At 38.6% G+C, this 13420-nt stretch overlaps 1 protein-coding gene across 1 annotated transcript in view; it reads right to left on the reverse strand.

Annotated features, from left to right (window-relative positions):
- Positions 1 to 12812, reverse strand: part of LOC140516682 (E3 ubiquitin-protein ligase Mdm2-like) — a 29327-nt gene extending 16515 nt beyond the window's left edge. The window contains exons 1-8 of the mRNA XM_072627669.1: positions 12755 to 12812; positions 12516 to 12724; positions 10486 to 10560; positions 7036 to 7169; positions 5879 to 5925; positions 2154 to 2221; positions 1940 to 2033; positions 42 to 202 (exon numbers count right to left, since the gene is read on the reverse strand). Of these exons, the coding sequence (XP_072483770.1) occupies positions 42 to 202; positions 1940 to 2033; positions 2154 to 2221; positions 5879 to 5925; positions 7036 to 7169; positions 10486 to 10560; positions 12516 to 12724; positions 12755 to 12812 (846 nt within the window). The remainder of the gene's footprint in view (positions 1 to 41; positions 203 to 1939; positions 2034 to 2153; positions 2222 to 5878; positions 5926 to 7035; positions 7170 to 10485; positions 10561 to 12515; positions 12725 to 12754) is intronic.
- Between the last annotated feature and the right edge of the window lie 608 nt (positions 12813 to 13420).

A 13420-nucleotide genomic window follows, 5' to 3' on the forward strand; every position in this document is an offset into this window, starting at 1 on the left:
GCTGACAAGATAGCTAATCTATTTTAACAAGTAATGATTACCGGACTTGAAGGGATTTCTGTTGAGTCACTGCTACCTCTTCGTTCACAGCATATCTCACTTATGACACACAGGGCACAGCTTTCATCAAATGTAAGGGAAATACTATCTGACTTATGTCGTTTTCTGTGTCTTTCACCAGGCAACTCTTCGGAATTTTCTTCTTTTGGTGAAAAAAAGAAAAAACTGTTAATTTATACAATTATAATAATTCTAGAAAGTGTTCTGTGTACCTTTACATTGACAATTTTTTCACCAAAAAGTTAAAATTATAGGCATATGGACTAAAAGGTAACAGTAACATACAAACACGTCTGAAAAGAAACATCTACCAAAACACCTCCAAATGAGTCTTATAAAAGGTTATCAAACATATCATTTTTGCAGACTTGTATCTCCACAAGTAATGATTTATAAAATTCACTAAAGAGATTTTCTTCTTTCAACTCCTCTGTATGTTGATAAATATTGTATTCTAGAATATGAACTTTTATCACTGGCATCTCAAAAAATAAAAAAAAATTATTGCTAAGGTGGCTTTCATCATTTCAACTTCTTCAGAATCCTATTTCTTCAGCAGGATATATCAATATAAGTGAGAGCTACTTTTAAACAAAAGATTACCTCCATGATTTAAAACAGGCCAAGATAGTTGCCAATGACTGCAATGACTTGTGCGCACAAGACAAACCATTGAGATGTAAAAATGTTAAAGTTACTAACATTTATTTATACCTTAAAAAAGCAAAATTAAGCTTTATTAACATTTAATAAACAACTTAGTACCAATATCCTCACTCAGATGGGTCACATATCACGATATGTGAGGTGTTCTAAGGGAACAGTGAGAGATATACCACACAGAAGGGTTGAGATTAGTGCCCTCATTCACTGATTTGCTTTCCCCATTATTACAACAAATTGCAGTTTGTTTTCCTGGCTGAGTGGATTTACAGTATTATCTAGGTTTATCTACACTAACGTTTGCAAAATAGGCAAGTGATTTAAAAAGATTTCTGCAAAGAAACTATGGATTGAGGATAACACTAACAATGCGCGAGCACAAATGAACATGAATATGGCAGGGATGTCATTCCTCTTACTCCTCCATTAGCCAAATTACAAAATGAAAATGACAGTACAATGAACTGTAATTAAATAAGACAGAAAATCAATCAAAATCCTTTGAAATTATTCGTAATCTTTGAAAGATGGATCTCAATCCATTATCATTCATGTTTTACCTTGAATTATCAAGATTTTCAAAGATAATAAAGCACATATTCAACTGCTCTCACTCTAAGTATTGCAATTTTATGTACCATTAATAAAAAAAGTTTAACTACTGTCCTTTACCTGTCATACTTTAACTTCTGTTTTTGTGTTTTTATAACGTATGTAACATATCAGTGCAATAGTTTCATGTAAGCAATTTATATGACAGTGTAATACACTGAGGGTATATACTCAAATGTTTTTACAGAAGTACAATAACAGAAGTACAAAATCAATAAAGCATAAGTGTTGTATAAGCATATTTGTGATTCAACACATTTCTAATTTTCTCCTTTTACATTTTCTACTCAAAGATATCTTCATTTTTCATTTTCTCAAATGAAAAGTTACCTGCCACTGGGAAAAACTATACTTAAGATGTACTGCAGTAAAAATAAAACATTTTAATGAGAAAAAAATGAGAAAGAATTTAAAGAAAATAATTAGCCAGCCTTAAATAAATGAGCCCATATCATATATCAACAGAGAATGAAAAGAAAGAACAGAGATCCATCCACTTAACAAAGGAAAAAAAATCCTTCAAGCAACCACCATCAATACAAAAGTTAATTTCAAGGGAGAAATGAAACAAAATTTTGAAACTAAGTTAAATATCACCATGTACCTGCTTCACTATGTGTTCTCCTTCTGGATGAGGTAGTTGGTCTAGTATTCAGATTTGGTGATGGTTTCTCTTCCTGCCATTCCTGAATAGACTCCTAAGTATTCAACACAGATGCAAAATAAATACTAAGCTTAAGAATACCAGTCAGCTAGAAGTCAAACAATTTCCAGGGCAAATGAATTACTGTAGTAGAAAATGAAAGGTTAAAGCTCACCTTTTGATCACTTCCGATTTCAAGCTGACAGCTGGCTTCATTTGTTGATGTATCTGGACTAGCAAATTCTTAGGAAAAAATATATAAATTAGGTGTTTAGAAAAGACATTGAATTGGGAAATGCAAAACATGAACCTCTTACAAAGTTGAAATTCTTGTCAAATATGCTCCTAAGAGCTGGCACAAATATATTTCCTTAAAATAGCATTTTCCCCCCGAAAAATTGAGAAATTAAAAATTCGATTAAGATTTTGAGTTAAATTTCAGAGGTTGTATGACCATGGAAAAGTTATTTAACCTCTCTAAACTTGTTTCTTCTACTAAATGGGGATAATAGTATGTAAAGTACCTACCTCACAATGTTGAAAGATTAAATGAGATAATATGAGACACATTTTAAGGGTCAGTCATTATTATTATTAACACAAACATGAAGTGAAACAGCCCACTATGTTCGCATAAATTTACATGTTTTTCTTTGAGAAAACAAGAATATTTAAGAACTCAGAAAATAATATCTGAAGACAACAATCTCTATAGCTCCCTACAAAGGCTTTAAAAATTATTAGAGAAATAAAAACAAGAGAAAAATCATTCCAAATACTAAGTTTTTTAATGCATTAACATATTAAATGTATTTTGGTTTGACAGATGAAAAGTTCTAAAATTTATATTACACAGTGTAATAATTATTTTTGAATTCCTGTATTAGGAGACAGTACCACAAATCTCTATTCTGAGTAACTTTCTTTCAGATAATTGAAACGTGAGGACAGATGGATGGCTACTTTATCTACATACAGGCAATACTGGACCTCTCAGCCATGAGAGTAATCAGAGGATATGGGGAGAAAGCTCAGGCTGCAAAGAAGAAAAGTTTGGGAAGATGGAAAGCAGTAGAAGCTCTGGTAAAAGGAGATAGGGGCTGCTGGAGATCCAGGTTGCTTCACAGAAAGAACTTGGAGGTAACAGTCAGGTTCTGACTTACAAGAAACCAAAGAGAAGATATAACTGTAAACATTTAGGAAATCACTGATTAAGACTCATATAAATTCAAAATGAATTTAGTAGCTCAAATTTTAATTTTAAAGTAAATTTTCTGATATTTTAGAAACAAGATTAGGCCCAAGCATATGTAACCATCAAGTTTGTTTTGAGTGACAATTTTACTGAAGTTTTTCAAAGCTATGTAAGTAAAAAGACTGTGTTATAAGGAAGGAATGAGGTTAACAGATAAAGTAGTATGGTACAGTGAGAAGAGGGCCAGGTTTCAAGTCAGAGGACTTTGGTACACATACTGATTGTGCTATTGTGACCCTAAGTAAGTTATTGCATTTCCTTGGGCCTGAGTTTCCTGTAAAATGAAAGGCATCTACCATGCCTTTGTGGTCCCTTCTGGTTCTAAGCATACAATCCCATGATCACAGCTTCAGTGAGCTTTTGGTGATAGCTTATATCCTCGTAGAAGAAAGTAGTCTTCTTACTTCCTCTATTTCTAAGCCCTATGGAACTGCATAAACAATCTAGGTCTAGACCTAAAAACTAGTCTGCTTTTAAGAATCTGAAACTGAAAGGAACTCCCTATTTTTTTTTTTAAACTTGAATTCTTTTTTATTAGATTTGCATGAAAGTAGGCAAATACAGTGTGACTAGCCTTTTAGATTGCACTCCCATCTTCAGCCAGCATTTCATTCCCACTTATTTAAGATATTGTACAGAAATCTGAAGGCAACTGTCAGATTTCATATTCTTAATCTTGTGTTCATACCCTGAACATAAATAGGAGAATTTGGAGTCAGAACTTAGAAAGGAATATGAGTTTAGTTTGGAGCATATTGAGTTTGAGATGTCAAAAGAACATTTAAATGGAAAAATTAATATACAATTTTGTCCTTCAGGTAAAATTGTTACTATTACCTCCTCTCTACTCTATAAGGAGGTTGGATACACTGTAGATTAAAGACAGACACTGAGAAGGCTGGAGATAAACTATTCAGTGGTCTCTTACAGCATAATAACTATTTTCACAAGATCCTCTTAGACAAAAGGTATCTTTACCACTCTAACTGGGACTGGCATATAACCAGAGTGACCCTGACAGCATTTCTCCAAATGAAAAAGCTGATGAACCTGCTTCTTGAGAGCCATGATGATTTGTCAGGGAAATACCTCATAGAGATCTTCGAGTATATGTAGAGATTCCTGTCTCCTAGTTTTTTGATTGGCTGTGTACCTAGGAACTCCCTATTTTACACACAAGAGACTCACACAAATTTCACTGGCCAAAAAACATCCTTGCCCTACAAATTAAGATTGATTTCAAGGTAATTTCCACTCCTTATACAAGACTTAAGGAGTTATGTCTAAATTCTGTTTGTTTCACGGAACAGGGAATTCCCTCATCTAGAGATGCCATATGCCCAAGGTTTTATTTAACTTCCATAACTTTTTCTGCCAAATATGACAGCACTCGAGGGTAGCACTTCTAACCTACATGTCCTTCTGAGATGAAAAATGAAATTGATAGTTATAAAGCCACCAATAGCTATTTGGAGAGTTCACTGTAGCTTCTATATTATAGCTACAAAGAATCTGGGAGCAAGGACAACACACAGGCAAATATGTATGCAAAAATCGAACCCAGGAAAACTCTAGTTCCAGGCCAGCCCTAATGAAGTGGGCAGATTCAGTCACAAGTAATCCCTGAGCAACTTATAAGTTTCAAAGGCATAGGCAGCATGGCACAACAGAAAGTACACTGAAACTGGAGTCAGGAAGACCTAAATTTAAATCCTGTTTCTGACACTAAGTAGAATGTGGTCATGGGCAATCATTAACCCGTCAGACTTCATGTCCAAAGACAGACCCAGGCACATGCAGAGCTACTGTGAGGTTTAAATGAGATAACAATATTTAAAGTGCTTTTTAATCTCAAGCATTATATAAAGATCTCAATTATTATTATCATCTTTGTATTCTCAGAGCCTCTCCCAATGCCCTTTTCTTTTCACACAGTGTGCTTAATATTTGTTCATTTTAATTGAACATAGAATATGTCTTCTCTTGCAGCTGTGTCTTGGGATGACCTGGGAAGAAGCTTTGGTTTCTTCTAGATAGGAATTTCAGGTAGAGGCTGGGGAGCAGCTATAAGGCAGAAATTCAGGTTTAGTGATTCCTAATTTCTAGTCAGTGCTAAAACCAACCTGATTTCCCGGGAAAATCTTGAATTAACAAGGCTATGCTGAAATAGAACCACACACTGGGGACAGAGAAGCAAGTTATCATTTACTCAGACACAATGATCTATGTGGTACTCTGTTAGTATACCAAAAAGATACATACTTATTCAATGGTCTCATCCAGGACCACTGATTATTATACTATTAACCAGGACATAAAATCCACTTTTCAGTGTTCTAAGTTCTAGCTATATTGATTACCTCTACAAACCAAGGACTTCTAAATTACTCAACTTTCAAAATAAATCAATAATTTCCAACTTAAAGAAGGTCATGGTTAATTTTAAATTTACACATAACTGATTTAGAAGCTGTAAAATACTACATAAAAAAAGTTTCTTTGTACTGTTCCATGAAATTATTCCATCAAATTATTAAAACTAGTACTCCACATAATTAATTCTGCATTTAATGAAAACTAGTTATGAAATGCTAGAATGTAAACAATTCAAAAAATACTTTGGAATTCTTTCAAAATCAACTTACCTTGTTGATTGACTACTATCAAGTTTCTAGAAATCATTGCATACAATCTCCGGGTGGGGGTGGGAGAGAGATAAAAAAATATGTCTGTGATGAAACATCTGCATAGTGGTTGAATTCAAATTAATATAATCCAAGATTTAAATAGTTTCAAACGGAATCAACATATTAGGGCCGATAGAGCACGCAAGTGACAGAGTTCAATGCTCTCTTAATAAAGAACTGACCTCTCTTAATTAGTACTAAAGTAAGCCAACAAAGAAGACAATTTTATGAGTCCTAAGGATTTAGAGAACTATATCCTTCTTAGTACTATTTCTTCTCGATTTGTCAAAACAAGGAAAAATACATAATCTTTCTCACAGAGAAGAATCCAACCTACAAAGGAATTGTATTCATTTCTATTTTATCATTCACATTAGGCTAATCACTTGATGTTCTTGTTTTATTAGTTTAACATCTACAAAAGAACCAAGGATCACTTAAGTAACTAGGCACATGTAAAGAACAGTTGGTGACTACCATGCATGTCATTATTACATATTTTCTAGTTCCCAAAAGAGAAGGAAAATTAGCATTACCAGCTAGTTGCCTGCTAAAATGTTTCTATTTACTTCCATTTTCCTAATGAGTAATTTTCTTGAATGTTCAATCTCCTTCTATATATGAAACTTCTGGTCAGAAATCACTTAAAAATTGAACTGTCCACAACAGCAGCTACAGCATCAAACATTACCTAACATGAACATATCAGAAATCATGTACAAACAAGGTAATGAATTTCAACTCTACAAGAAAACACTGGCTCTAAGTTACATTTAGATGTCAAAACAAAAGTTTCACAGCAGCATGTCAAAACGGGAAATAGGCATTTTCAAAAGTAGTTGAGATGTAAGCTATTTACAGACTTAGTGATCAGTAACCTGTTATGGTACAGACGGGATAATGCATTTGGAGAAAACAAAAATGCAGAGCTGAAGAATTAAATTTCAAGAGTTTTCATAAGAATACAAGTTTCTAAGACTATCTCATGACGTTTAGCATGACATATAATTATAGAAAATCTTTCACTAAACAAAGATGATCCTACAGGTTAAAAAAAAGAAACAAACCTGAAGTCATAACGGGATTTCTAAACGAAGTCAACAGAAACAGCTTACCTATGCTCTTTCACAGAAAAGCTTGGTACCCCAAACAGATCTCCAAGAAGGTCATCTGAACAATAGACAATGTGCTGTTGCTTTTTATCATATAATTGTTTTGACATAATATACTGGCCAAGGTAGAATAAAACCTGAAACAGAAATGAAATCTATGACTAGAGAGAAATCAATGCCACAATCTGAAATATGTATATAGCAAACAGGCTATAAAGTATTAGTATCAACCTCTGTACCATATCTACCAGGAAGTTCTCAGGAATAGGTTTGATGCCACCTAACACAGAATTTGAGAAGTGGGAGCAATAGGGCAGCTCTCTAGTCCAAGTTAGAGACAAAAGGAATCCCAACTGTAACATACCCAACAAGCAGTCATTCAGTCTCTGCCTGAAGACCTCCTGGGAGTGGGAGTCTGCCACCTCTCATTCCACCCTGGGAGATCAGTTAGAAACCTTTTCTTAAAGCTTAAGTTTGCCTCTTTGCAATTCCCCGCCCCCCCCCCCCCCCCCCCCCAGTCCCTGGTTCTGCCCTGTGTGGTCCAATGAAACTAAGGACTGTGCCTCCTCCACGTGACAGTGCTTGAACTTCACTGTCACATCCCTCAGGTGGCTTCTTCTGGATAAACACATCCAGTTCTTTCCACCAAACCTCAGCAGTCATGGACTCAAAACTCTTCTTCCTGACTGCCCTCCTCCTGCATACTCTCAAGCTTATCACCATCCTTCTTCAAAAATTACTAAGAATCCAATTCACTAAGTAAGGTCTGACAAGGTTAAGAGTGGTGAGATTTTAATCTTTCTATAAAAACGTGTTTTTCAGAGAACTGTTCCAGAATGATGTGTAGTTAAAGCTGATAGATCTTCTGGATTCATGTCTGTGATACCGCCATCAAAAGTAACTAAATTACAAGAGGTTTCTAAACTACGATGACTTAGCATCTTTCTCCTGTGGTAGTCAGTTTCTGTTCCTTTGCAATCACAAAGCTCGAGAGCCTACGAACACACTACCACGAGACAAATCATCTGCTCACTAACAACAATAGAGAACAACCTCAGGAGATCCCAGAGAGAGGGCAAGTTAAACTCTACCCACATCCAAGGGGGCCTTAAGAGTACAAAAACTGATATTCTCATGAGTCATCAAAACATTCATGTTCTGAGAATTGAATTTTGTTCTGACAAAGATGGCTAAACTAAAAACTTGACCACGGACTTCTAACGTCCCTATCTTCTCACTCCAGTTACCACAGGACAGACATGTCTAAAGAATTCACTGCTTTCCTGGATTCCCACAATTACTTAAATTCCTAAGTATGAGCTCTCCCTCTCCACCTGCAAGGCTATAGCTGTGAATAAACACCCTATGATCCACAGTCTCACTAGCCCAGCTACATTTCTTCCCTCCATGTTTTTTACTTACAGCTGCTGATGCCCCCTCCTCTTATGTAATCTCCTCTCTGTCCTTCTGTTCCTGCTCTTTTACGGTTCTCCTGCCAGTCTAAATAATCTTCCTCAATTTTCTTTGCAGGATCATCACCCACTAACATGATAAAGTCCCCGAAATTCTGTCCTGAGTGCTCCTCTCTTCTCCCTTTGACCCCTTTCAGTCATCTCATAATCTCCCATGGATTCAGTTATCTCTGTGCAGATGACTACAAAATCAACATCATCAGAAATAGTCTCTTGGATTCCATACAACATTTCCAACTGAATGATGTCCAAACATACAGAACAGAAACTCATCTTTTCTCTACAATCTGTCCTTCATCCAAATTTCTCTTTCCGTTGAGAGCTCCATCCTCCTTACAGTCAGCCAGATTCACAATCTTAGATATCTTTGATTCTCATCACTTTCCTCATCCAATCAGTTGTCAAGTTTTGTCAATTCTACCTCCATAAAGTCTCTTATGTCATTCCCTTCTTTCAGACACACATAGCCAGCACCTTATTTCAGACCCTTATCACCTATTACCTGGACTATTCCAGTAACTTCCTAAATGGTTTCCTTTATTCCAATTTCTCCCCTTTCCAAACCATCCTCCAGGTAACTGCCAAAATAATCTTCCAGCAAAAGTCTAGCCATATCATTCCTGTGCTAAATGCTCCAGGTAGATGAACTCCTCAAACCTGGGAATCAAAACCCTTTCCAGTTCCTACTTCCCCATCTCTCTTCCAGTTAAACTGGTCTAATTCTGGTTCTCTAAACTTAGCTAAAGCCCAGAAGCCTTAGACTCCTTCCAGGTACATCCTAAGTGCCACCTCTTTCTGAAAGCCTTTCCACTTTTCCTAATTACTTTTGCAATTAGTTAATTAAATAGGGTATTTCCAATCTCTCAAAAGAAAGCACTTTCTTCAACATCAAGGATTATTTTCACTGTCTCTGAAACCTCAAAACTTTGCATGTTTAAGAAATGTGCAATGAACTGAAAACTAAAATTCCCTTGGAGGCAGAATATGAAATGGGAAAAAAAAAGTAAAACTCACTTTATTGGTCCCGAACAATACCATTTGACTTGAAGCTTAAAAAGAAGCATGCAGGCTGGAAGTACACACTGCTGAACGATTCCCCTAGTTGGGGAGGTAAAAATGGTAAAGATATTCTATGTTTCTACCCTCTTCTTTCCTCTTCCTAGAGAACAAAAGCTAAGAAGCAACTCTTCACTTCAAAACTGGCCTTGAAGGAAAAGAAGCACCCTAACCCATGCTCAACCAACTGATATGATCATCCTTTCTCTTTGTCAGAGAATAGTGAAACCTATAATAGGCATAGAGTAAAAGGAAAGGCCTCAGCAAAAAAGTCTCATTCCCTCTCTTCTACCCATCAACATCCCAAAAGACATCCTTTTGGACTAAAAAGATCTTTTTTTTTTAAATTAAATTACTCTGGGAAGGAGAATAGTGTAATGATCACATTAGTGCCAAATTACTTTAAATAACATGATGAGAATAAAAATGCTGACTTAGGAAAAGGAAAAGAATTCTAGAGCAGAGGAGGATTTGGGAAGAAGTAAGGCCACAACTTTGCATATAATACCACTGTAGGCAGAGTTGAAATGCTTCCAATATAATGCTTTCTATTTCATTTATAAAGGATAAATCATGAGTTAAAACATAGTTCACATTATACAAAGTGCCTATAGGTAAGCTAGCTCAATAGTACTCCAGGTACATACATTATCTTCTCTGTGACCTCCCTGTCTCTTCCACTTGAAACCTGATGCTAGTATTTTCCACTGAGTAGTAGAATCAGTATATTAAAGTAGTGTTACGCACCTACAAAAAGAGTCAAATTCCTTCTACTATCTCATCTCCCTAGCAGCTGAACAAATTCCTCCACAATGTAACTATTTCACCATGACTGTAAGTTATGTTATGCTGAACAAAAAAAATTTAATTGTATTTCATCTCAAAATACAATGTACTTCTTTCATAATTTCCGAATATACCTTACCTCCTTCAATGTGAATGTTTCTTTCTGTGCACCAGCAAACTTCAACAACTTCAAGAGCAATGGTTTTGGTCTAACCTATAAAGTACAAACATCATCTATAACACTTAGAAAATCTTTCTACAACCAAGCGTTTCTTAGTATGTAACCACATAAAATAATCAAATACATGAAATCATAAAGTGTGGTGTGGCAGTGCTAGATTTGGAATCATAGGACTCAGGTTTAAAACCTCTTCCTGGGTCTCAGCTTCTTCATCTGTAAAATGAGGGAGTAGGGACTAGATGGCCTCTAAGGTCCCTATCAGTCCTTAATCTACCATCTACCCAAGACTACAGATTACCTACATTTAAGTTTGATCAAGCCACATCATGGACTGTCATGGAAGTCTAAAATAGGCAGGAATGAAAGAATCACAGCATCCAGAATCCTAAGATCTTACAAAACAATCCTCTTAGTTTTACAGATGAGGAAAAGGAGGTCCAGAGAAGTAAAGCAATCAGTCCTCATAGTTATGAGCCTGTAAGAGTTGGAGCTAGAACCTAGCTCTTCTCCTCCAGATCAATGGTCTTTCCATTACCCTACAATGCTTCCTTAGGGCCTGGGCACTTGACTTCATAGAGGACCAAACCTGGGAAATACAGGACTTAAGCTCAAGTCCCTGCTTTACAAGTTGCTATCAGCTTAGACCTTGGGCATGTCACAACTTCCGTGACTCAGTTTCTTTCTCTGCAAAATGAAAACGTTAGACTAGATGACCTATAAGGTCCTTTCCAGCTACAGAGATATCAGTCTATGTAAACTATTCCATAAGGGTGTGACTTAAACTCCTGCCACTGCCAAGTCAAAAACTTAGCCAAAAAAACAGCCTTGTGGATTTAGTTTAACGTAATGTAATAACCCCCAAAACATAACTTTCACGTGGTTCTTCAAGGCCTGAAATTACTTTTTCAGGACTCCCCTATCTCAAACATTCAGCATGTCAATGTCTACTAGATTGTGAATTATGAGGGCTGAGACCTTCTCTTTTCTATTTTGTATCCCCTACAGCACCTAAGACTCTTGCAAACAGAACGTACTCCGCGTCTGTTGAAGAAATATACTTCATACTTCACCAGAAAGTAGTTCTAATTTAAAAAAAAAAAAGTTGTTCTAATTCTTACCAACCCTTTGGTTCACGATTAAACAAAGGTACCCTCTTCTAAACAGAGAGCTTCTGGGGTTTTTCCACTCAAATACTAACAATTACACTGCTCAATTTATGCAGCTACGATGAGGTAACAGCTTGAGATGCAACCCGAAAAACCTGTACTTATGGAAATAGCTATTCCATGTTCAACTAAAAGGCAAATGTTCATTCCGAAAAAATCAACTTTAAAATAAAATATAAAAACAGAGTAAGTACAAACTTTCCTAAAAAGATATCTATAATACCTTTTTTTTTTTTACCAGAAACAAAGCACGTAATAATAATGATAGAATCATAAACCTCTGAAATTTCCTATCAACTCTTTTTATGCCAGGCGGCCAGTTAGCATTTTAGCTCGTGTCTACTACGTGCAAGAGGCCCTGTACCCTAGGTTCAAGGACCGACTTCTCAGGTAAGGAGGAGACAAAGACTTCTCTTATTCAAAATGTAAACTTAGAAAGAAAAAGTGCTCCCAAAGGTCCTTAATTTCCCTCTAAAGACTCCATAAACCACATCTTGACCAGTCATCCTAACCTGAAAACTTCAAGACTTCTCAGGACAGCTCAGAACAGGACAGAAAGAGAAAGAATAAGACTTAAAGCCTAACTTTCAGCGCCTTCGCTAGATTTAGGGGGGGGGAACCTCACTCTGCTAATGCTCCCGTTAGGAACAAGCCTACACGGTCGGATTGGAACTTCTCTTTTCGGCCTGAGGGGGACAATCGGATCGGGGTCCACTTTACAAGAGGAAAACCCTAGGAAAGCGGGGCTTCGTCACTTGTAGCTGAAACCCCCACGGATGACGGGGCGCAGGGAGGCAGAGCGCTGGGGACAAGCAGACTAACCAGGGTCTCTTGTTCCGAAGCTGGCATGTGTGAGGTGCTTAAGGCACCGTCTGCATCGGAAGACATTCTGGTATTGCACACTTGCCTAAAATCGGGAAAAGAAGCACAGACGACACAAGCGTGAGAAAACCGACGCCATGGCACCCGAGGCCCCAAAGTGGACGAGGCGTGAGAAGAAGCGAGAGACCCGATCAGAGAAGCCCGCGCCCCTCACCTGGGTCAGCACGGGAAGAGCTCGCCGAGGTCCGCCGGAGGACAGCTCCTGAAACCCAGAGGCCGGCAGGTGGCGGCTTCCATACCCGCGGCCCGCGGCCAAGTCGGGCCTTAGCTCCCCAGCACGGCCGCCGCCTGACGGGGCCGAACATGACCACCCCGAAGAGGAAAAGCTCGGTCAAGCCGCGGGCTGGCCCCGACCTCGCCCGACGACTTGCCGAAGAACCGGCCCCGGTTCGCCTGCTCTGCCCCCCACCCCCACGGGGGCCCGCCGGCCCCGACTTCCGGCTACCTTTGTCCCCGGATGCGAAGACCCCCTCCTCAACACCGTCCGCTTCTTCCTTTCCCTTTCCCGCCGGTGGCCGCCGACCCGCCCCTTCGTTCGCCCCCCTCCCTCCTGGTCCGAGGGAGACGTGGCGGAGCCCCAGAAAAGAGGGTCCGCCGGGAGGGCGCCCCTCGACCCCCAGGCCAGGCGAGGCCCCCCGCGGCTCCGGCCTCACCTCCGGCTCCAGAGCTGAGGGGCGCTTCTGGCCGTGCTGGCCACGGCCCGCGCCCCCGGCGGAACGGGGCCCTACCGCCCTGGAAGGGCGGTTTCGGACTCCAGACCCCGCTTCGCGGACCCTGGCCGGGCTCTGGGGGGAGGGGAGAAGGCCCTCGGCGCGCTAAGGCCCCCGAGGGAAGCCCAGAGCGGG

The sequence above is a fragment of the Notamacropus eugenii genome, chromosome Y (assembly GCF_028372415.1).
Source record: "Notamacropus eugenii isolate mMacEug1 chromosome Y, mMacEug1.pri_v2, whole genome shotgun sequence".
NCBI lineage: Eukaryota > Metazoa > Chordata > Mammalia > Diprotodontia > Macropodidae > Notamacropus > Notamacropus eugenii.